The sequence below is a fragment of the Bos javanicus genome, chromosome 11 (genome assembly GCF_032452875.1).
Source record: "Bos javanicus breed banteng chromosome 11, ARS-OSU_banteng_1.0, whole genome shotgun sequence".
NCBI classification, from domain to species: domain Eukaryota; kingdom Metazoa; phylum Chordata; class Mammalia; order Artiodactyla; family Bovidae; genus Bos; species Bos javanicus.
Genome location: NC_083878.1, coordinates 98,156,545 through 98,180,536, shown reverse-complemented (window position 1 = coordinate 98,180,536; position 23,992 = coordinate 98,156,545). Strand labels below are relative to the sequence as shown.

At 52.8% G+C, this 23,992-nt stretch overlaps 1 protein-coding gene across 10 annotated transcripts in view; it reads left to right on the top strand.

Moving 5' to 3' along the window:
* Window positions 1–22,042, top strand: part of SH2D3C (SH2 domain containing 3C) — a 39,085-nt gene extending 17,043 nt beyond the window's left edge. For 3 of the 10 annotated variants that reach the window (XM_061433570.1, XM_061433571.1, XM_061433572.1), the window contains 10 exons: window positions 3,199–3,238; window positions 10,244–10,372; window positions 11,825–12,279; window positions 13,800–13,924; window positions 15,436–15,971; window positions 16,922–17,037; window positions 18,016–18,187; window positions 18,742–18,853; window positions 19,209–19,415; window positions 21,407–22,042. In XM_061433570.1, coding sequence (XP_061289554.1) covers window positions 3,199–3,238; window positions 10,244–10,372; window positions 11,825–12,279; window positions 13,800–13,924; window positions 15,436–15,971; window positions 16,922–17,037; window positions 18,016–18,187; window positions 18,742–18,853; window positions 19,209–19,415; window positions 21,407–21,582 — 2,068 coding nt within the window. In that variant the 3' untranslated portion in view covers window positions 21,583–22,042. The other 7 variants (XM_061433573.1, XM_061433576.1, XM_061433574.1 and 4 more) reach the window with 7 other exon arrangements.
* Window positions 22,043–23,992: the final 1,950 nt, after the last annotated feature.

Genomic DNA, 23,992 nt, shown 5'->3' with positions numbered 1-23,992 from the left:
TCTGTTCCCAACAGTGGGAGGATTTCCGGGCCTGAATGGCCGGAAATGCTGGGACAGGACACCTCACCCAGGAAGAGCAGGGAGGTGAGCAGGGGGAGGGGTCCCTACTTTACCCCACCCCACTTTGGCTGGACAGAGAGAACTCACATGGCTTTTGGAGCCTGCAGAGGCCGGGTTGCAGCTTGAGGGACGATAGTTAGAGATCAGGAAGGACTTTGCAGGAAGGAGGGACAGCCCCAGGGACTCTAGAATGTCCAAACAGGGAGGACTGTTAGCCAGCATCCCAAAGAGGAGCCCCTGCCCCAGGAGCTAGGGGGAACCCTACATGAAATCACACCCTGGAAACACACCTCACCCACAGTTTTTATTTTGTCTCGTTTGTAGCTCAGCTTTTTCGGTTTGCAACTTATTTTGTTAGATTTATCACATTTCAGTTTAAATTTGGGGCTTCTCTATTTGGGGAAGTTTGACCTCCCTCCCTAGTTTGCAGATGGGAATATTGAGGCTTGTGTCAGCCAGAGAACCAGGGTCCAGCCTGACAGAATTAATAATAATAATAGTGATGAATACTGGTTGAGGGTACACTCTTTATACATTTCTTAGGCAATAAATGTGGGCTTCTCCGGTGGCTCAGCAGTAAAGAATCTGCCTGCAATGCAAGAGACACAGGAGATAAAGGTTCAGTTCCAGGGTTGGGAAGATCCTCTGGAGGAGGGCATGGCAACACACCGCAGTATTCTTGTTTGGAAAATCCCATGGGCAGGAGGAGCCTGGTGGGCTATGGTTCACGGGGTCGCAGAGAGTCAGACACGACCGAAGCGACTGAGTACCCGTGCACGCATAGTTGCTTTACAATGTTTTTATATTAGTTTCTGCTGTACAATGAAGTCAATCAGCTATGTATATACATATATCCCCTCCCTCTTGGACCTCCCCCCCACCCCCACCATCCCTTCTAGATCATCGCAGAGCACTGAGCTGAGCTCCTTGTGCTATACAGCAGGTCCTCACTAGTGCATGCGTGCTCGGTCGTATGCGACTCTTTGCCACCATATGGACTGTAACCCACCAGGCTCTTCTGTCCTTGGGATTCTCCAAGCAAGAATACTGGAGTGGGTTGCTGTACCCTCCTTCAGGAGATCTTCCCGACCCAGGAATTGAACCCAGGTCTTCTGCATTGTAGGCAGATTTTTTACCCACTGAGCCGCTGTGGGTCCTCACTAGCAGCAGGAAACAACTCTCAAGCTCCTGCTGTGTGCTGGCGGCTCAGCAGTGAACGAGACAAAGTCAGTGCCCTGGTGGAGATGGCGGGTACCTGGAGTCAACAAATAAATGGAAAGTGATTGTTTCAGGTAGAGACTGAGGAAAATAAAACAGGGTTGAGGACAGAGAGCGAAGGACAAGGAACAGTTCTAGGCACGGTGGTCAGGGAAGGCTTGGGGACATTAAGCAAAGCCCTAAATAAAGTAGGGGGAGGAGCAAGCTATGTGATAATCTGAAAGAAGAACTTTCCAGGCAAAAAAACAGCAAGTGCAAAGGCCCAGTGGCCTGGAGCAGAATGAGGAAAGCAGACGTATTTTGGGGGTGGGAATTCATGAGATGGGCAGTTGGGTCACCACGGGGCCTTGTAGGCTGGGGCAAATATAAGCCCGTTTATGCTTGTTTTTCTGGCATAAAAATGGCTTCTCTTTACTCTCACAAAGGAAGTCTTGGTTTAGATGATAAATTATGTGGCTGGCTGTTTGCAGGCCATGGAGTAGAGTTTAGATTTCATTCCTTGAGAGATGGAAGGGTTGGGGTGTTGTTTTGGTTTTGCTTCATTTTAAATTAGATGAGATTGCATTAAAAAATAAATTTATGCTTATTTAATTGGCTGTACCAGGTCTTAGTTGCTAGTTGCAGCACCATCTTGGTAGTTTTTTTTATTGCAGCATGCAGGATCACGTGGGGTCTTTAGTTATAGCATGCGGGATCTAGTTCCCTGGCCAGGAATCGAACCCAGGAGCCCTGCCTTGGGCTTCTGGAGTCTTACCCACTGGATCATCAGGGAAGTCCCAGGGTGGGAAGTGTTTGTCCACAGTGGCCTGCCTAGCTTTTTACCCGAGCGCCACCAGGGCAGCGGAGGGGAGGCTGACCGAGGGCTGTGAGGGCAGACCCAGCAGGTGGCAAGAAGTCTGCTGTGTGCTCCAGGAGGACAGAGAAGGCGCCCCAGATGGGGCTGGGTTGACATACAGAGAGAAGTGGTCAGGACCTATTCTGGAAAGAGACCCACAGGATTTCCTGATGGATTGGGCGTGGACTATGAGTGAGAGAGGAAGCACAGAGGACCACAGGGTTTTTGGCCAAACAAAGCAACACAAAGCATGAAGCTGACATCTACTGAGATGGGAAGCGGATGTGGAGAGCAAGGGCATGGGGGATTGGGTGGGGTGGGGGATCTGTAGTCCTGCTTTGGATACAAAAGTCAAGTTCAGACATCTGAGAAGAGATGCTAAGGAGGCAGTTGGGTTTCTGAGTCTCGTTTTGAAGGGGAAGTCCAGGCTGCATCAGAGAAGGGAGGGCATTTAAGGCCAAGGATTGGGGATGTGGCTCATGGAGGTCCTCATCAGGAAGGGTGATATTTATTTGAGAGGAACAAATAAATATGTGTTTACTTGGGAACAATAGCCACCCCTGGCCTCTGACTTCTCCAGGCTCCATCCAGGCCACCCTTGAGGGGAGGGGAATCACTTTCACAGCCAGTTGTCACCAGCAACGACAAGGTGATGTGCCGCTGGGTGGGTCCCTCTGATGAGGGGATGAGGGTAGAGCTGGAGGGGAGGAGGTTGAGGCCCAGCCTGGGGCCACCAATGTGCGGAGTCAGGGAAGAGGTGGAGAGTGAACATCGGGGGACCACAGTGTCCTAAAGGTGAGTCAAGACAGCAAGCAGGCGCTATGTTAAGCATGTGACATTCATCAGCTCCCAGAGGCCCCGAGACAACCCAATGAAACACAGGCTCAGAGAGGTGAAGGGACCTGCCCAGGGTCACACAGCTGGAGAGTGGAGAAGTAGCCCAGCCTGCCAATTCCAGCCAGTGCTATCACCCGTATGCTCAGTCCTGCAGGCGCTCAGTGCTGGCACCAGGCAGGTGGGCAGAAGCTGGCGGCTGAGGATCCAGGCAGGGCTGGGAGCCACTCACCTCTCTTCTCTCCTTCCAGGGCCACTGCAGAGCCGGAGGCTGGCGGGGACTATGTGAAGGTAAGAGGGGCTGGGCAGGGGACACTGAGGGGGCCCAGAGCCAGTTCCAGGAAGGGCAGAGTCCTTTTCTGGCCTCATTAGAAGTCAGACCTCACCCACTGTTCTCAGAAGGAGAAGGTCTAGGGGTCAGGGCAGCCTAAGGGGTCTGCTTTCGCTCCAAGCATCTTCTTCCCAGGCCTGCCATCATTCTTTCCTGGCCCCAACCTCAGGACTTCCCAATGTTTGTTCCCACCAGACCCCATCCAGCCGCCAGCTGGACAGGGCCCCAGGGGTGCCCCCATGGGAAGACGGGCTCTAATCCCACTTGGTCTCTGAGCTGGAACTGGGAAGGGGGAGCAGGAAAGGATGACTCAGTTCTTCATCACAGATAACACAGTCGCCTTGATCAGAAACTTAACTTGTCCTGAGCACAGGAAATGTTGAAAATGCAGTTTTGAAATAATAATGATAACAACCATAATACGATGGAACATTTTGAGTGCCTACTGTGTGCAGAGTCCTGTGCTGGCTGCTGGCACTGAAAGGGAGTCAGCTCTGAGCTATTTATATGAATGAGGTCTTTGATTTCTCCCCTCATCATTGGGCCTTCTTGTGCACGTGTATGGATGGGAAACTTGAGGCCCAGAGAAGTGCAGTGACTTGCCCACAGCTGCACAGCTACTGCAGGGCTGAACTGGGATTGCTGTCGAAGTTTATTTGCTCCCAAGACCATGGACAGAGCTCTTGGCCTTCCTCATCCAGGAGTACCACCCTGAGCTAGGTCCTCTCTCTGAGTATGGAGCACGGGGCAAGGAGCACCAGGCCCTGTGTTTCAAGGGCTCCTGGCCCATGTGGGATCAAAGGAGAACCACTCAATGGTCTGGGCTTGTGTTTTGTCATCCAGCACACCCAAATTTTCGAGTCAGACCTTCTACTTATTTGCCACATGACTTTGGGTGTGTGTGTCACCTCTCTGAGCCTCAGTGTTCACCTATGTGAAATGGGGTAACAGTGGTACCTCCAACCCAGGGTTTCTATGGGCTCAATGAATCCATGCCCATTCAGGGGGGTATCTTGTCTGGTTCCTGACCCCAGGGACTTTCCATCACCCATAATACTGCCTGGAAAGCCCTGTGTAAGTGATCAGTAATGAGCACTGTGGGAAGTGCTCAGATTGCTGTCCCTTAACATCAGCAGAAGGCTCGATAAGAAGCCACTGGGGCTGTGGAGGTAGGAGATGACTTTCAGCTCAGGAGCTGGGAATGAGGAGATCAAGGAAGGCTTTCTGGAGGAGGAGGCATTGAAGCCAAGCCATTGCAATTGACCAGGAATATGCACCAACACCCTCTCTCCAAAGAGAAAGCTGGAAAGAAGATAAAGATAAGCAGAGATGGGTGGTGGAATGATCCAGGCAGAGGTAAGAGTGTGGGTGAGGTCAGAAAGTGAGCTGAGTGAGCCCAGGAAATGCAGCCCAGGGCTGCAGCAAGTTGAGCTGGAGCTGCTGCCAGAATTTGGGCCCTGGCTTCTCATCCAGAGCCCTGGCATCACAGTGGGACAGAGGCCTCAGGGAGAACCAGCCCCAAAGCCAGTGGTAGACCACAGAGACATGTATTTCAGCACCTCACAAATCCCAGTTGCAAGGTAATGAGATCCCCATCACCGATGGTAGTGAGATCCCTGTGAGGATTATTAGCTTTGTATTTTTCCTTTAGTTTATGGGGCTGAAAAAATGTAATTAAAAATGCTATAAAAGAAAGAATACCCACACACCAGAACTGATTAAACAGTCCCCTAAAGAATGAACTCAAAGGAATATTAGTTTTAGCTTTAAGCCTCAGAAGAGAATGGAATCAATAGTCAGTTACCCAAAGTCCATTCCTCACCTTACATGCTCAGCTGCCAGAACTCCAGGGTTCTCAGATCATGATGCAAGTACTTTGATTCTAAGGCAAGGATTCTGAAGTTCCAAGACCATAAAATTTTATATCCATGCTCAGAGCGTCAGATGTATTTACAGAAAATAATCAAACATCTGAGAGGTGAACAGAGAGGTGAACTCATCTACCTAAGGTCACACAGCCTGCCACAAGATTTGAACTCCAGGCCTGACTGAGGCAGAGTCAGCGATGACTCTCTTTGCACTGAAGAGCCTACGACCAAAGGTCCGGATTCTAAGACACTAAGCTTGAAAACAATAGCAGGCATTTCTTGAGCACTTGCTTAATGTCTGGCAGCTTATATGCATCAGCTCAGCCAATGCTTACCCGAGTTCTGTGAGATCGGCACAGGTATGTTTTCCAGATGAGTAAGTCTGGGCTGCAAGAGAAGGGACTGGTTGGGTGGAGGTGGGGGCACCGCTAGTTGAAGCCAGGCTGATTCCCAAACCCCAGAGCCTTACTGAGTTTTCTTCCCCACCCCCAGTCTGTCAATGACATCTCGCATTTCCCAGAAGAGTGTATGATTCCAAGTCAGAGATGAGAAATCCTGGACTCTGGGAGATTTCCTTAGGCCACAAAGGATTTGGTCAAATGTCTACAGGGATTTTTCCAGCTTTAGACATGGTTTAATTCAAAATCTCTGCCCTCTCCGGGTCAGTAAGGGGAGAGGTGAGTGGGGGAGGCAGGACCACTGCCCCCCCCCCGCCCCCACCCCACGCCTTTTCCCGGCCCACGCCATCCTTCTGCCCTCTTGACGCCCCCCTTGGTAGGTCCTCAGCTCCGCATCCCCAGACTCCGGGCTGCCGGGGCTGGAGGGCGGGGGACTGGGGGGCGAGGGGGCGGGGAGTCGGGGGCGGGAGGAGGGAGGAACAATGGCCCCCTCCCCTACCGGGGCTGGCTGGAGGGTGGGGTCTCCCCGCCCCGCCTCCCCGCTCCTCCCCCGACAAGGCGATGAGGTAATCGCGCCGCCGAGAGGCACGCGCAGCCGGTGCCCAGCCCGGTCGGTCCCGCGCCCCTGCCCCGCCGGCCGCCGCCCCCTGCACCGTCCCGGCCCCGGTCGCCCGGCCCCACCATGACCGAGCGGTGCAGCCTGTGGAGCGCCCTGTCGGCCGCCGCCTGCTGCTTCTACCGCGGCTCCTTCGTGCAGGTGCAGGTGAGGGGGCGGCTCGGCCCCCGCCAGGCGCTCCGAGCTGGGACCCCGGGCGCTCGCTGGGGCAGCCGGGGGAACCTCAGCCTGCGGCGCCGCGCAGGGTCCGGCGGGGCAGGGGCTGGGGGCAGCGGGCTGCGGGAGGGGGCGGGGTCGCCCCAGCCTCACCTTTGGGCGCCCAGACGCTCCGCAGGGTGAGGGTCCAGCCGCCCCTCCCGAGACTTGGGGCTGCGGAGGCTGCCGTTCCGGTTGCTTCTGCCTCCTCCGCAGGGAGGAGCTGAGCTGGGGCACTGGGTACCAGGAGATGGGGTCTCCGGCGTCCTGCCGGTTCTCCTGCGAGCACTCCGGCCCCTGCATCTGACCCGGGCAGACTGACTCCCGCATTGTACCGGGGGGCGCTGGGCCGGGGTCCAAAGGCTGAGAGAGGGATGAGAAGCTGAGGGGATGCTGCCGCGGCTGCGGTCGGAGCGCCCGCGACTCTCCTGCCCTCTAGGTGGGCTCGGGCATGCTTGGGGCGCGGGGCTCCTAGCCCAGCTGGCCGGGCAGTGCGGGACGGCGCTGTGGCAGTGAAAGGGTTAAACGGAAGGGGGTGGAGGGGAGGACCCGGACCCCGCCTCTCTGCGGAGCATCATCTGGGGATGGCTTTGCTTAGGGTTGCCTGACTGAAGGGAGCTAGAGGGGTCTGGCTGGGCACTGGCTGTTGCGAAGGGGTTAAGACCTTGACCCGGGGTCTCCGCGCTTTCGCCTCTCAAGCCCCGTGGGGGACGCTGGGCGCATCACTTCTGCGCTCCCCCAGGCTCACACACACACACACACACACACACATACACACGCACGCTTCGAGCCCGCCTGAATGACTGCCCTGCCGGCGGCTGAGCGCAGCATCCCTGCACCCGCCAATCAGGCGCTCGCAGGCCGGGAGGCGGTGAGATCATCTCTGGCCAATAGCAATGCTCCCGGGCGCAGGGATGCTGCATTCGCGCCCCAGCACCCACTCCCTTTGGGAGCTAGGGACCCCCGGGTCGAAGGTGAGGAAGAGGGCACAGGGACCCTAGGGTTCCCTAACTTCAGGTGTGTGGGATGACCCAGTTCGTCCGCCAGATTCTCCCTAACGGTTGATTATGGTTGGAAAAGCAGAGCCCAGTCTCCCACCCCCTATTTATGGCCCAGAGAGGGAAACTGACTGGCTCAAGGCCACACAGTGGCAGGCAGAGTCTTGGGACACGGTTCTTTCCCCCGAAGCCCTCTCCCCTTCTTTGCCCCCCGTCCCTCTTGCTGCAGCTGTGGTACTGGGGCAACTTCTCAACTGCATGCTCTTTGTCAAGGAGGAATCTCCCCCATGACTTGCACTCTTCCCTCCCCAGGGTGTGGTGTGGTTTAGGAGAGGGGCCAGGACCTTGAAGACTAGGGAACTCCATGGAGAAGTGTAGGAACCTGAGAAGGCCCAAATGTCAGCTCACCCTGGAACTCCCTGCCTTTCTGGGGGATCAGTTTCTACCCTGGGCAGGGGATGTTCAGAATCCCCATCTCCAGGCCCTGCCTTTTCCTGAGCACTCATCTATGTCACCCACTCCCACCATCTGTCCCCAGAGCCTTACAGGCTCCTCACAGCTCAGAATTTTATGAGCCCATCGCCAAGCTGCTCCTGCCACCAGTCTTGCCCACCTTGGAGAGTGTTTCATTGTCTTCCCAAGCTGTCTGCCTAGAATCCTCTCTGACCCACGCCACCCTCTTCCCTGCACCCCATCAATGGTTGTCTAAACACCCTTCCCCCAGTCCCCACCCCAACACTCCACCCTGCCCTGCCATTGCCTGGAACACACTCCAGGCCCTCTCCACACAGCTGATCGAACCTACCCCAATGCTTTAAAAACCCTCTGCAGCTCTGCTGTGGCCTCTGGGTTAATCTCAGCTTCCCAAGGCAGATTCACAGCCCTGCCACGCCTGCCCCTGCCACCCCCCAGCCCTTCTGAAGCTTCTTCCCCCACCCCCAGGGCCTTAGCTCTTTCTACAGGGCCCTGAGTTTGCCACTCTCTTCCCAGAGCTCTTTCTTGCCCACCTGGTTGCCTGTCAGTCCCCACTGTAATCCTTTTGCTTGGCTCATTCAGGTCTTGGTGGAGACATCACCTCTTCAGGGACTCCCTGACCAGATGAGGAGGGACATGCTCATCTCCTCCTGGAGCTCCCTGTGTGTCTCTGAGCATCCAGAAACCCTAGGATTGCTTGTCAGTATCTGCGTAGCTCCCCTAGGGCTGAGGCTGCCTGTACTGATGACCTTGGATTCAGTCCCTGTCCTAGGGACTGTCCTAGAGTGGCATAAGACCTGTCCTAGAGTGGGGGTTCCATCAATGTGGACATAATGGAGTCAGAAATTCAAGATATCTCTGAAGCTGGGAAATGGGGTGTCTTAGGAGCAGTGTAGACTGAGGTAAACTGAGGCAGTAGAAGCAGAGGGATAACAAATGGAGTGGCAGGGTTAGGCTCTGAGAACTGTGAAAGGTCAGAGGAGGCAGGGAGTGGACTGGAAGCTGCTGGACCCTGGTGAGGAGTGGCTCCTGGGGAGAGATTGCCCTTTAGTGACCCCCTTCATCTGTCTTGCTGCCTGGTCAGTTCTGGGCCAGATCTATCCGTCCTGGGCCAGCCATCTTTGGGGCCTGGAGTTGGGGAAAGGGAGCAATGTTACATGTTCTCAGAGTGACAAGCACATCTGTGGGCTGGTTGCAGTGCTTTGAAGTATTGTCTCCTTTCATCCTTGCAACCTGGTGAGGCAGGTTCTGCAATTGTACCCATTTTATAGAGGAAGAAACTGAGGCCCTGGGGATTCATACAACATAGCCAGAATTGGGCAAGGGCTTCCCTGGTGGCTCAGATGATAAAATGTCTGCCTGCAATGCAGGAGACCCGGGTTTGATTCGGGTCGGGAAGATCCCCTGAGAAGGAAATGGCAATCCACTCCAGCACTTTGCCTGGAAAATCCCATGGACGGAGGAGCCTGATAGGCTACAGTCCATGGGGTTGCAAAGAGTCGGACACAACTGAGTGACTTCACTTTCACTTTCTGTGGTGGGAATGTACCTGGCAGCAGGGACTCCCATCTCCCTGTTCTTAGGCTTCCAACCCCAGGCCACAGCAACCAGGAAACCAGGAATCTCCCCCTTGGGCAGGTGGAAAGGGGGATCCTGGGCATTAGCCCCAGTGAGTGACCTCAGGCTTCCCTGCTGGGCTGGTTGCCCCATCTAGCAGGGATTGCTTGGGATAGCAAGGAAGAAGGGGCTTTGTGAACAGTAAAGGACATCACAGATGCCTTTGGCGGGGGCCTCTGCGTCCCTCTTTGTAGCTGCCTCCTCCACCCCTGTATAATTCACTGCCCCAGAATGTATCCTCATCCACACAGCCCTGTTTTTGTCCATGGTTTTACCTGAGTACTTGCTGTCTTATCCGCTTGTAGAAATCCTCCCTCCCCCTACTTCCAGATCAGTTTGGTGTCCTTAGTACAAAATGAATTTCATGAGTGCCATCTCCTCCAGGAAGCCTTCCTAGACCACTCTACCTGGCCTAGACTCCATCTCCCTTTTGAAAGCTACCCAGCTCTTTGCCGCTGTCCAGTACTGTGGTGCTGACTGCAGTCTGCTGAAATACTTGTGTTGCTTTTGCCTCCTGTCTTAGACAAGGAGCTTCTTTGAGGTCAGGCTTGTTTATTTCCCTGTCTACCCTGGCAATAATGCAGTGCCTAGCACACAGTAGGCACTTTTTGGTGGATTTAATTGAGATTCCTCTACACCTACTGGGATAGGGACTCATGGGTGAGAACCTTTCTGGCATCTGTACCTAAGTGTTCCCAGAGTCCCGGGATAGAATGAGTTCACCTGAGGTGGGGGAAGTTGAGAGGGAAGGGGGAAGGGGCTTCAGACTGGATGCCAACTTTTGCTGTCTTCTGCCTAGTTCTCCAAGGAGAAGTACATCTTAGACTCATCGCCTGAGAAACTGCACAAGGAGTTGGAGGAAGAGCTCAAACTCAGCAGCACAGATCTCCGCAGCCATGCCTGGTACCACGGCCGCATCCCACGTGAGGTGAGTGGGCCCTGAGCTGGGACCCCAGCCCTAGACCCTTCCCCCCACCGCCTTGGCCAGTCCCAGACCAGAAAAGCTCCAACTATCGTTCGGTGGGTTCAATCAGAGTAGACTGGGATGAGGTCTAGCTCTGCCATTTAACTGACTGTGTGACCTTGAACAAGTCTCTTTACCTCTCTGAGCCCCAGTTTCCTCACCTATAACATTGAGGATATGGGGCTTCTCTGGTGGTCCAGTGGTTTAGACTCTGTGCTTCCACTGCAGGGGCCACAGGTTTGATCCCTGGTCAGGGAACTAAGATCCCACATGCTGCAAGGTGTGGGCTAAATTAATTAATTAATTAAGTGAGGGCTAATAATAGTACCTATTGTAAAGGTTGGTTGTGAGAATTCCCAGGTGGCTCTATTGGTAAAGAACTCTCCTGCCAATGCAGGAGGCATAAGAGATGCAGGTTTGATTCCTGAGTCGGGAAGATCCCCTGGAGGAGGGCATGGTAACCCACTCTAGTTTTCTTGCCTGGAGAATCCCAAACGCAGAGGAGCCTAGTGGGCTATGGTCCCTAGGGTCACAAAGAGTCAGACACAACTAAAGTAACTCAGCACGTGAGAATTAAATGAGTTAATTCATGTGAGGTGCTTAACATGATGTCTGATATGCAGTGAGCTCAATGAACATTGTCCTTTATGGTGGTGGTGGTGGTGATTACTATTAACACTAATATTTTTAGTTACTGTTATAGGTCTATACATCAGCCTCTTATGTGTTTGGTTAGTGAATATCAGCACTTCAGTGATTCAGTTTTGATAAGGTTGACTTTCTGGGCTGAGGCATAGGCTTGGGCTAACGGTCACCTGTTCTTCCACTTTTCATGCTTGCTATAAATCTTTGTCAATTATCAACTCTGCCAGCTCCTGTGCTGGGCACCAAGGATGCAGAGATAAAATAGGTGGTGACTTTCCTTGACAGCTGGTAGTCCAGGGTAGGGGTCGACAGGCAGGCAGTCAGAACCCAGTGGGAGAAGCTCAAGAATGGATTGCCAGGCAGGGGGTGTGGGCTGCCCCAAGGAAGGGGTGCTGAGGAGACAGGCCATTGTGGAAGGGATAGTTCACCAGGTGAGCAGGAATGGGAGGATATTCAGCCCAGAGACATGCCAGAGCCCTGGCTGTTTGGAGGAAGAAGGATGGGGAATTCACTGTGCCCAGTGAGATCCCTGAGAAGGAGTAGGTCTGAGACCTGAGTTTCAGATCTTGGGGACTCCCTTTCCAGAGTGCAATGTCCCTCCATGTCTGAGCCTCTGTGCTCAGACCCATGGCTTCTGGCTGAGATGCACCCTCTGAATCTGGGTCGTTGGGTCCCCCTCCCAAGCTTCAGCTGTCTCTGTTGACTGTGTGCCCCAGACCCAGGGTCTGGCCCTCTCCTGCCCCGCTCCAGCCTGACCCTTGCCTCTTCCAGGTCTCGGAGACCCTGGTGCAGCGCAATGGTGACTTCCTCATCCGGGACTCGCTCACCAGCCTGGGTGATTATGTGCTCACATGCCGCTGGCGCAACCAGGCCTTGCACTTCAAGATCAACAAGGTGGTGGTGAAGGCGGGTGAGAGCTACACCCACATCCAATACCTGTTCGAGCAGGAGAGCTTCGACCACGTGCCGGCCCTGGTGCGGTACCATGTGGGCAGCCGCAAGGCTGTGTCGGAGCAGAGCGGTGCCATCATCTACTGCCCGGTCAACCGCACCTTCCCACTGCGCTACCTGGAGGCCTGCTATGGCCTGGGCCAGGGCGGGGGCAAGGCCGCCAGCCCTGCCAGCCCCTCGGGCCCCAAGGGCAGCCACATGAAGCGGCGGAGCGTCACCATGACCGATGGGCTTACTGCTGACAAGGTCACCCGCAGTGATGGCTGCCCCACCAGGTGAGTGAGAACCCAAATTCGGCCTCAGTCTTCCCATCTGTCAAGTGGGAGTGTCAGTAACGTGAGTGCTGGTGGGAAAAGGAGAGGCCCAGTCACACTGGTCTGGGGTAAAATGACTGCCCTGGAGCCTCAGTGTGTGCAGAACAAGAGGAGGAAGCTCCCGCCATGCTGAGTGGGGTGTGGAGCCCAGTCGCAGTCTCAGCTCTGCTACAACTAGCTGTGCGCCCTTGGCCCTGACCTTCCTCCTCTCTTGCCTCCACGTGCCGACCTATAAAGAGCCCTCACTCAGAAAGCTCCCTCGGGTCTGGAGGAGCCCTGGGTGCTGTCCTGTCCCAGGCAAGGACCTGATCCCTATTGCTAATGCTACCCCACCTCACCCCACCTGACTAGGCCCAGGTGGGCATCAGAACAGAGCATTTTGCAAACCATCGCACAGGGAGTGGAATGTTTTCAGCGACATTTTTGATGACACCCAGATGTCAGGGGCTTGGTGACACTGGGCCCTGATCCGAGGACAAGCCACAGCTGCAAATCATTCCTGAAGCCCTACTGTGCACCCGGCCCTCTCCTGATGCTGTTCTCAACCTCACTGATTCCCACGTCCCCTGGGAGGTGGCTTCTGTCCATTCTGCCACTTTGTAGATGAGAACTAGGCTTGAAGAGGGGTAGCTGCTTGCTAGAGAGTCGTAGGACCAAGATTCAGACCCAGGTCCACAACTCCAAAGTCTGTGCCCCTAGTTTCTATGGCTTCCCTGGCTGTTTGCAGCAAGACGTGCCATCTTTTGGGGCTTCCCAAGTGGTGCTAGTGGTAAAGAACCCGCCTGCCAATGCAGGAGACAAGAGATGCAGGTTCGATCCCTGGGTCAGGAAGATCCCCTGGAGTAAGAAATGGCAACCCACTCCAGTATTCTTGCCTGGAGAATCCCATGGACAGAGAAATCTTGTGGGCTACATTCCATAGGGTCGCAAAGAGTCAGTTACGAATGAAGTGACTTAGCACTCACGTGCTTGCTTCAGCACTTCGATAGGTCCCATTTCCCTGGACCTGGACTGCATGCTGTCAGCCAAGGAACTGCTGGTTGGATACCCTGTGGGGAGTAACCACTTGGCCTGTGGTTTGGAACCAGTGATTAAAACAGTGCCAGGATCTACAGGCCATGTGTGCCCAAGGCATCCTGAGTAATAGTGTGGGATCAGTGAGGAGAGGCCAGGACCGTGGGTTTGGCTCCCTTGGCCTGGCCATCTTTCTTGCTAGCCTCTCTCCCCAGACCATTCTTCAAGTTGGGGGCAAGGTTCCCAGGGAAGAGAACAGTTGTGCAGGTTGTGGACTGAACAAGCCCTTCCTCCTCTGGGCTTCAGTTTTTGTACCTGCCAGGTGGGAGGTTGGACGTGATCATTTCTAAGCCTTTTCTGCCTCTGAAGTTCAGCAGATCTAGGATAGAGGCAGAGGTGGGTGTCCTAATGCTAGCTGAGGACCCTGACCTCTGGGCTCCTTGCTCATGAAGGTGTCTGCTCCACAGCACATCACTGCCCCACCCCCGGGAATCCATCCGCAACTGTGCACTCAGCATGGACCAGATCCAAGACCTGCACTCGCCCATGTCCCCTATCTCCGAGAGCCCCAGCTCCCCTGCCTATAGTACCGGTATGGCCAGTGGAGGGGGGCGCGTGGGGGTCTGGTGGGGGTGGCCTCGTGTGCCCATGTGTGCACTGTCTGATGATTTCTGTTACAGTGTTTGATCATGTGTGCCTCTTCCTCTTATCTGAGAGACATGCCCTGCAACAGTGGATACTAAAACTATCCATGTTGACATGCAAAACATAGCCGTGGCTGGTTCATTCTGCAACAATTCACTGAGTCCCTATTGGATACCAGGCACTGTGGATGTGGTTTCCATGCATTCTCTTGAATGCTACTGAATCTGGGCTTCAATGCTATGAAGTTTGTGCAGTCAGCAACACTCAGTCCCCATTGGTCAAGAGCCTCCGCATGTGAGGAGCCACTTGACCAGGCCCTGGTATTGGCTGGGATTTAATGTATCCCTGATTCCAAATGGTGGGATCCAACTGGACTGGTCAAGCTTGCTTTATTCATTTATTTTTTCTTTTAAATAGATCTTTTCAGAGAAGTTCTACATTCCCAGCAAAATTGAGCAGAAAGCACAGAGCACTGTGCATTTTTTTTTAATATAAAGAAGATTTCTACTGTAGAAACATGCCACTAGCTCATTTCTGGAAGAAAAAAAAATAATGTTTTCAGCAGGCCATACCACATATTGTCCACATGGCAGGCAAAGCGTGCAGAGGGGCAGCCCAGGGGAACCTTTGCTGGGAAATGCCCTGTTGCCATGTAGTTGTCTATATGGGTTGTCACAAATTCTTCTCTAACCACGGGCCTGCCAGCTTGTCATAACTGCCAACTTGCCTTCCAAACAACACCCCTGAGTGTAAATGTTAAGACGCTTTGCCACAAATTATTTATTGGACAACTTCTAAGCAACATGGCACAGGGAAGTACCCAGGAGTGAGGACTCGACACCTGGTTTTGAATCCCAGCTCTACCCTTTGCTGGTTGGGTGACCTTAGGCAGGTCAGCTGGCTTCTCTGAGTCTCACTTTTCTCATCTGAAGAATGAGGATCATAAAAGTACTCATGCTCAGGATGTTGAGAGGGTTAAACAGATTAAGGGGCAGCGAAGGATCTCGCAGGCAGTTAGAACTCAATAAACATCACCTCTAATTTTGGATGATGGTTTTACTGTTTTGACCGGTGTAGCTACAGCATGTCACCAGCTCCCAGAACACATGTCCTCAATAAATCCTTATTATTAATTCATTGAGAAATGATTCCACATAGTGAACTCCAGCAAGTGCTTAGCTTCTCTGAATCACAGAAAGCTCCTTCAAGTAGCTCAGTGGTTCCCCAAGGCTGCAGCAGCCTTAGGATAAGAAAGTCTGACCCCTGGGGTCCAGGGAATTTGAGAATATCACTGAGGGCTGGTCAATGTGCCAGTGTCAGCTGGGCCTGGCCTGGGTACAGGGAGGTGGGATATCACCCCTGTAGGGTGGGTGGAGCTTGTCCTCTGGGAAAGCAGTGGGGGAACCACACTGGCTAGGGAGTCATGGTAACTAGTTGTCTCTCTTTATTTCCCTGCAGTGACCCGTGTCCATGCCGCCCCTGCCGCCCCCTCAGCCACAGCACTGCCCGCCTCCCCTGTCACGCGCCGCTCCAGCGAACCCCAGCTGTGTCCCGGAAGTGCTCCAAAGCCCCACGGGGAGTCGGACAAGGGCCCTTACTCCAGCCCCTCCCACACCCTCTGCAAGGCCTCCCCATCACCGTCGCTCAGCAGCTACAGTGACCCGGACTCTGGCCATTACTGCCAGCTCCAGCCTCCTGTCCGTGGCAGCCGAGAGTGGGCAGCAGCTGAAGCCTCCGGCCGCCAGGCCAGGAGCTATGGGGAGAAGCTTAAGGAACTGTCAGAAAACGGGGCCTCCGAAGGGGACTGGGGCAGAACCTTCACAGTCCCTGTTGTGGAAGCCACCTCCTCCTTTAACCCGGCTACCTTCCAGTCACTGTTGATCCCCAAGGATAACCGGCCACTGGAGGTGGGCCTCCTGCGTAAGGTCAAGGAGCTGCTGGCAGAGGTCGACGCCCGGACACTGGCCCGGCACGTTACCAAGGTTGACTGCCTGGTAGGTGCTGGGTGCACACTGGGGCAGGGGTATACCTTTATCCTCTAGCTTTGGGACAGGGGTTAGGGTGGTGAGGAACTGGCCCCCACATCCCCAAGTAGAGTGAGTGGTCCTGGATTCTGACTTCATGGCTGCCCTTTACTTGCTGTGTGACTCTGACTAATCACTTTACCTCTCTGGGCTCCCATTTTCTCCTTGAAAAAAAAAAAGCAAAAGCTGAGATACTCTTGCTTCCTCCAGATGTCAGTTTGGCACTGGAACCGAGGAGTCCTGAAAACTAGTGGTGTCTGGCTCCCTGGGACATTTTTTGAGCCCGGTGAGAGTTGGTCTGGCCGGTCCAGGGACTATAAGAGGCCAGACTCCCTACCCCCACCCCCCTAGTGGACAAAACTCATTGTCTAGGTCCATAAATTGTTAATGCCTGGGCCTTTGCTTTGAATGAATCCTGCCCATCTAAGGACCCTAACTTGATCTATGCCTCAGTTTCTCCCTCTGAAGTTTGGGGTGTGTGTGTGTGTGTGTGTTGGGGAGGGGAACACTGATTATTTGGTCACACTTGTCTCTGAGCTCAAAAAGAAAGAAAAGAAACAGCGCTGAGATGCGGCGCTGTGAAGAGTACTAGGCATGAAGGAAGAAGCCCTGGGTTCTAGGTCCAGTGTGTGACCTAGGACAAGCCCTTTCCCTCCCTGGACCTTATTTCTTCTGAAATAAGAGTGTCCTGGGCACCTCTGGCACATGTCAGACCCCATTGGGCATTTTTCCATTTATCCTGCGTTTCATAGATGGGGAGAGTGAAACTCATTTGCTCCATGTCAGAGGGTTAGTCATAAACCTGGAATTCAGAGCCGGCTTCCCAGCCAGGCTGCCCTGCTAGATAAAGCTCTCTGACTCCCAGATGGCTTGGGCTAGCCCTGACAGGAAATTAATCAGCCCTCTGGGCGTCCTTGTAGGTTGCTAGGATACTGGGCGTTACCAAGGAGATGCAGACCCTAATGGGAGTCCGCTGGGGCATGGAGCTGCTCACTCTCCCCCATGGCCGGCAGCTACGACTAGACCTGCTGGAAAGGTAAGGCGCGCGCACACGGGAGTCACCGGGAACCAACCCCCTGGACTACCTCGCTGCTCTTCAGTGTGGCCGGTTGGGCAATCGCAGTCTCTCACCCCGGCTCCCAGATCATAGCCACGCCCTCCATCCCATTGACCAATTGTTCCTGATATCCAGTTCATTCAGTCAGTTCAGTCGCTCAGTCGTATCCGACACTTTGCAACCCCAAGGACTGCAGCCCGCCAGGCCTCCCCATCCATCGTCAACTCCTGGAGTTTACTCAAAGTCATGCCCATTGAGTCGGTGATGCCATCCAACTATCTCATCCTCTGTCGTCGCCTTCTCCTCCCGCCTTCAATCTTTCCCAGCATCAGGGTCTTTTCGAATGAGTCAGTTCTTCGCATCAGGGGGCCAAAGTATTGGAGTTTCAGCTTCAGCATCAGTTCTTCCAATGAAAATTCAGGACTGATCTCCTTTAGGATGGACTGGTTGGATCTCCTTGTAGTCCAAGGGACTCTCAAGAGTCTTCTCCAACACCACAGTTCAAAAGCATCAATTCTTGGGTGCTCAGCTTTCTTTATCCAGTTCCAAGTAATCCTGGTTTTTCAAAGACTGAGTCCTTTATCTCCGAATTCACTTTCTGTATTCTCTTGACTGACCACAATCTGTGAGCCTTGGCCCGCCCATCAGCTCCGGCTTCTCTTCTTTGTTTTCTTAGAACAGCTCTGTCGGATGATTTCTGATGATTTCCTCTGATCGGTCCCACGGTCCTCAGCCTGGCGCTCACGGGTGTCTGGCCCCGCCCCCTGACTTATACTGACCAATCAGAACCCCTTAACTTTGCTTTATCCCCGCCCACACTTTGGCCGCACCCCCTAATCTCATTGACTCTTTACAACCTCTCACTTTTGGCTCTATCCTCCACCCCTCGGCGCCCAACCACAGGGACCCCAACCCTAGATCCCTGGCCCCGCCCCTCTGACCCGGCCGCTCCAACAGGTTCCACACCATGTCCATCATGCTGGCCATGGACATCCTGGGCTGCACGGGCTCCGCTGAGGAGCGGGCAGCGCTCCTGCACAAGACCATCCAGCTGGCAGCCGAGCTTCGAGGGACCATGGGCAACATGTTCAGCTTCGCTGCGGTCATGGGTGCCCTGGATATGGCCCAGGTACTGAGGGCCCCACGTAGCACTGGACATAAGCTAGTCATACGTGTCCCTTTGGGACGGCTGTCTATTGAATCAGGAAGAACTTGAGGACCTTTTAGGCAGCATTGGTGACAGAGTAACTGGGAGAACTGAGTCCTTTTGGTGCTGACCTGCTTCCAGACAAAGTCTTTCCCTTTCCCTGCTCTCCGTTTCTCCACCTGTAAAATGATTGAGGAACTTTATAAGAGTTGAAAGAATAAATATAAAGTGGCTAGCTTTAGCAAGCACTGACTATGCGCAAGGTACATTGAGTACTTAGAAACTGATTCCTTAAAGCAATCTCATGAGGGGAGTGCCTTTATTGTCCTCTCTGAGCCTTAGTTCCCTCATACGTAAAATGGGTTGTTGCGAGGACTTATGGGGACCTGTGAAAAGCCATCAGCCCTGTCCCTGAGACCTGAATGGTGATTATACTAATAATTACTATCCCACATCTGGGTGTCAGCTCAGCATACTGGCCTGTGGCCCCAGCAGGCCCCTTCCCTGGCTAGTCGCTCATAGCCTGATCTCCCTAGATTGCCCGGCTGGAACAGACATGGGTGACCCTGCGGCAGCGACACACAGAGGGTGCCATCCTCTATGAGAAGACGCTCAAGCCATTCCTCAAGAGCCTCAATGAGGGCAAAGGTACCTCCCCCATCTTGCTGTGTGGCCTCGGACGGGTTCCAGCCCTCTCTGGGCTGGCCCAGACTCTCCCAGTAGGGAGGATGTTGAGGGCTTGACTGAGCTCTGTGCAGGCCATTCTTGCGCTCACTTTCTGCACCTGGCAAGTGTGTATGCCATGTCCCCTGGGCTGGGCCAAGGTGCAGTGGGTTCAGCTGGAGGAATCCAAAGGGCGGGGTTTGTCTCATGAGTCAGAATCCTGGGGGCTCTTGCTGGGACCTCAGGCAGGGCCCTTCCCCTAACACATCCTTGGTTTCTGGACCTTGGTGGACGGTGGGTTCCTCTGAGACCTCTAAACGCCATGCCTCCCTCCCTGCAGAAGGCCCGCCGCTGAGCAACACCACATTTCCTCACATCCTGCCGCTCATCACTCTGCTGGAATGTGACTCGGCCCCCGCCGAGGGCCCTGAGCCCTGGGGCAGCACGGAGCATGGCGTGGAGGTGGTGCTGGCCCACCTGGAGGCCGCCCGCACGGTGGCACACCATGGTGGCCTGTATCATACCAATGCCGAAGTCAAGCTGCAGGGTGAGTCACTGGTTGCGTCTGGGGGGCAAGCCACTGCTGATCCTGCAGCCTGGGCCTCCCTCCGCATAACTGGCTCTCCCTTCTTCTCCAAATATCCCTTCAGATTTCTCCATCCCTCTTTGCTGCCCCGTCTCCTTGACTTTTTTTTTTTTTTAATTGTAGAATAATTGCTTTACAATGTTGTATTGGTTTCTGCCTTACAGCAACATAAATCAGCCATAAGTATACATTTGTCCCTTCCCTCTTGAACCTCCCTCCCCATCTCAGCCCACCTCTCTAGGTTGTCGCAGAGCACTGGTTGAGCTCCCTGTGCTATACAACAACTTCCCACTAGCTCTCTATTTTACATATGATAATGTATATGTGTCAGTGCTACTTTCTCAATTCGTCCCACCCCTCCCTGACTTCTTTTTCTCACCCCTTTTCTTCACTCATTCAGCAGTTTGACAAGTAATTGTTAGTGGCAGGCACCAGGTCAGCTTGGGGGACATAGAGATGATTCAAAGAGCACAGCAGCTGTGTATCTTAGCTTCTCTGAGCCTCCGCTTTCTCATCTGTGAAGTGGGCATCCTGACAAGCCCACTTTACAAGGCTGTTTACAAAGCAATAGGTCTGGGGCCCCGGGTCTGAGGCAGACTCACCCTGTCTTCAGGGAGCTCTCAGTTTAATCAGAAAATAGAATGCCTTCTCACAGAAGAAGCAGAGATAATGGCTTCAGACAAGCTACCTTTTACTTCTTTAGGCAATATTTAAGTCACAAAAGTTCACTGTAGACAAACTGGAAATAACAGCTGAACAAAACCCAAATAAACAAATCACCAACACTTACCTGGTGATTGGTAAATGTCGTTTTGGTATACGTCTTTCCTATCTTTCTTCAGAAAGAAAAAAACAAAACAAAAATTTGTTTATGTTTACTTACAGAATGTATATATATTTCTTATGACAAATTTTGGAGCTTACAGAAAAATACAAAAAAGAAAAGAATCACCCAGTATCTTACCCCAAGTTAGCAGTGATATTTTATCTTCTAGTTATTTTATTGTTTTTTAATATTTATTTTTATTGATTTATTTATTTGGCCACACCAGGTCTTAGTCAAGGCACGCAGGATCTTTCATCTGCACTGTAGGGTGTGGGATATTTAGTTGCAGCATTTGGAATCTTCTAGTAGTGCCATGTGGGATCTAGTTCCCTGACCAAGGACTGAACCCAGGCCCTCTGCATCGAGAGTGTGGAGTCTTATCCATTGGACCACCAGGGAAGCCCCTCTAGTCATTTTAAAATTATATATTGCAGGGACTTCCCTAGTAGTCCAACAGTTAAGAATCCACCTTCCAATGCAGGGGATGCAGGTTCGATCCCTGGTCAAGGAACTAAAATCCCACATCCCTCAGGGCAACTAAACCCACAAACCACAACTACTAAGCCCGTGTGCTGCAGTGAAAGAACCCACATGCTGCAACTAAGAAATATTTTTTTCTAATTATTGAAAGTGAAAAGTGAAAGTTGCTCAGTCGTATCCGACTCTTTGCGACCCCATGGACTATATAGTCCATGGAATTCTCTAGGCCAGAATACTGGAGTAGGTAGCCTTTCCCTTCTCCAGGGGATCTTCCCAACTCAGGGATCAAACCCAGGTCTCCTGCATTGCAGGTGGATTCTTTACCAGCTGAGTCACAAGGGAAGCCCAAGAATACTGGAGTGGGTAGCCTATCCCTTCTCCAGGGATCTTCCCAACACAGGAATCCAACCAGGGTCTCCTGCGTTGCAGGTGGATTCTTTACCAACTGAACTATCAAGGAACAGTACGACAAAGACCAGGTGTTAAACTGCTTGGTTATGTTCATCCACAAACCATGTGGGATTCCTGGCAGAGGTGGGGGAAGGTCCCTTGGAATGGGGCCCTGAGGGATGTGGTGGCTCCAAGTAGGAGCCCCAGCTTCCCTAGCTGGATGGTGGTCCCCTGACCCCTATGCCCCTCCCTGCAGGTTTCCAGGCCCGGCCGGAGCTCCTCGAGGTGTTCAGCACCGAGTTCCAGATGCGCCTCCTATGGGGCAGCCAGGGCGCCAGCAGCAGCCAGGCCCGACGCTATGAGAAGTTCGACAAGGTCCTCACTGCCCTCTCCCACAAACTGGAGCCTGCCATCCGCTCCAGTGAGCTGTGACCCCCACGGACCCTTCCCCTCTGCAGCTACGGGCAGCAACGGGAACAGAAGGGCACAGACCTTGCCCCAGAGCACCCCAGGGACACTGTGATCAGCCTGAGAATATTCCAGGTTCAACTCCAGGATCTCCTGTGCATCTCCAGGGTCTATGCAGACTCTGGGCTCCGTCCTACCTGCTCCACACTCACCAGGCTTCTCTTCAGGAAGAACTGGAACCCCTGTTTCTCCCTCCAGTTTCTGCTTCTCCCCTTCCTGCTGAGGGTGCCCTGTGTTTGAGCCACAGGAGGCTTCTTATACCTCCTCACTCTTCTCCGGGCATCTCTTCCCCCCACCCCCCCAGCCCACAATCCAAGCCTGACACCAAGGCCTCCCTCTGGCTGTAAATATATCTGTCTGTTCTGTAAATATATGTATAGAAACCATGTTCTTTCTTTCATAGAATAAACTTTTATGACTCTTTTTTTTTTTTTTTTCCTGTCTCTCAGGGGGCTTTGGGGTGGAAGTGTCTTTTCTCAGGTGAAAGGTGGAAACAATTCATTCAACAAATACTCATTTTGCACTTGACACATTTCTAGATTGTACCAGGAGCCAGAGTTACAGCCAATACTAAAACCCAACCCCTGTCCTAGAGTCTTAACCACTTGGACCACCAGGGAAGTTCCATAATGGGTTTTCAGTGATCATTTATTCATCACTTTGTGAGCCGAAACACTCCATGTGCCTGTACATCATGGCATATCACCATTCCTCACAGGCCAGAGGGTGATAAATAGCTAATTCCCACCCATAGGAGAACTACTGACTTGCACCCATTTCTTCTCCATTCCCTGCCTCCAGAACCCGAATGTACAGTCCAGTATCCCAGATGTTTGGGGGTGGAAGGGCTTTATGAAATCTAAGATTCCAGCTTCCTTCAGGAAAACAGAACTGGAGGAAGAAGGGACTTTCCCTGAGTCATGGCAGCAGAATTAGGAAGGCTGGAACGGGGGCATCCTGACTCGGAGTTCTTGCCTTTTCTCAATAGTGGGAACTACTCACTTCTTTTCAAGTTTTGGAATGTGGCCCCAGAAGTTCGTGTGTGTGTGTGTGTGTGCGCGTGTGCACGTGAGGTGGGTGGGGCAGGAATCGTTGAGGAGGGCCTTGAAGGCAGTTGTCTTGATTACATGGGCAGAGGAGAAGGGCAGTGTGCATCACCACCCCACAGTAGGCTGGAGGCCTGGGGAGCTTGGTCACTGAATTTGAAACGTCTGGGGCCCTTTGCTTCATGAAACTTTGACCAAGTTCAGTTCAGTTCAGTTCAGTCACTCAGTCAGGTCTGACTCTTTGTGACCCCATGAACTGCAGCATGCCAGGCCTCCCAATCCATCACCAACTCCTGGAGGCCACCCAAACCCATCTCCATTGTGTCGGTGATGCCATCCAACCATCTCATCCTCTGTCGTCCCCTTCTCCTCCTGCCCTCAATCTTTCCCAGCATCAAGGTCTTCTCAAATGAGTCAGCTCTCTGCATCAGGTGACCAAAGTATTGGAGTTTCAGCTTCACCATAAGTCCCTCCAATGAACACCCAGGACTGATCTCCTTTAGAATGGACTGATTGGATCTCCTTGCAGTCCAAGGGACTCTCAAGAGTCTTCTCCAACACCACACTTTAAAAGCATCAATTCTTCGGCACTCAGCTTTCTCTATAGTCCAACTCTCACATCCATACATGACCACTGGAAAAACCATAGCCTTGACTAGACGGACCTTTGTTGGCAAAGTAATGTCTCTGCTTTTCAATATGCTATCTAGGTTGGTCATAACTTTCCTTCCAAGGAGTAAGCGTCTTTTAATTTCATGGCTGCAGTCACCATCGGCAGTGATTTTGGAGCCCCCCAAAATAAAGTCTGACACTGTTTCCACTGTTTCCCCATTTATTTCCCATGAAGTGATGGGGCCAGATGCCATGATCTTCATTTTCTGAATGTTGAGCTTTAAGCCAACTTTTTCACTCTCCTCTTTCACTTTCATCAAGAGGCTTTTTAGTTCCTCTTCACTTTCTGCCATAAGGGTGGTGTCATCTGCATATCTGAGGTTACTGATATTTCTCCTGGCAATCTTGATTCCAGCTTGTGCTTCTTCCAGCCCAGCATTTCTCATGATGTACTCTGCATAGAAGTTAAATAAGCAGGGTGACAATATACAGCCTTGACATACTCCTTTTCCTATTTGGAACCAGTCTGTTGTTCCATGTCCAGTTCTAACTGTTGCTTCCTGACCTGCATACAGGTTTCTCAAGAGGCAGGTCAGGTGGTCTGGTATTCCCATCTCTTTCACAATTTTCCACAGTTTATTGTGATCCACACAAAGGCTTTGGCATAGTCAATAAAGCAGAAATAGATGTTTTTCTGGAACTCTCTTGCTTTTTCC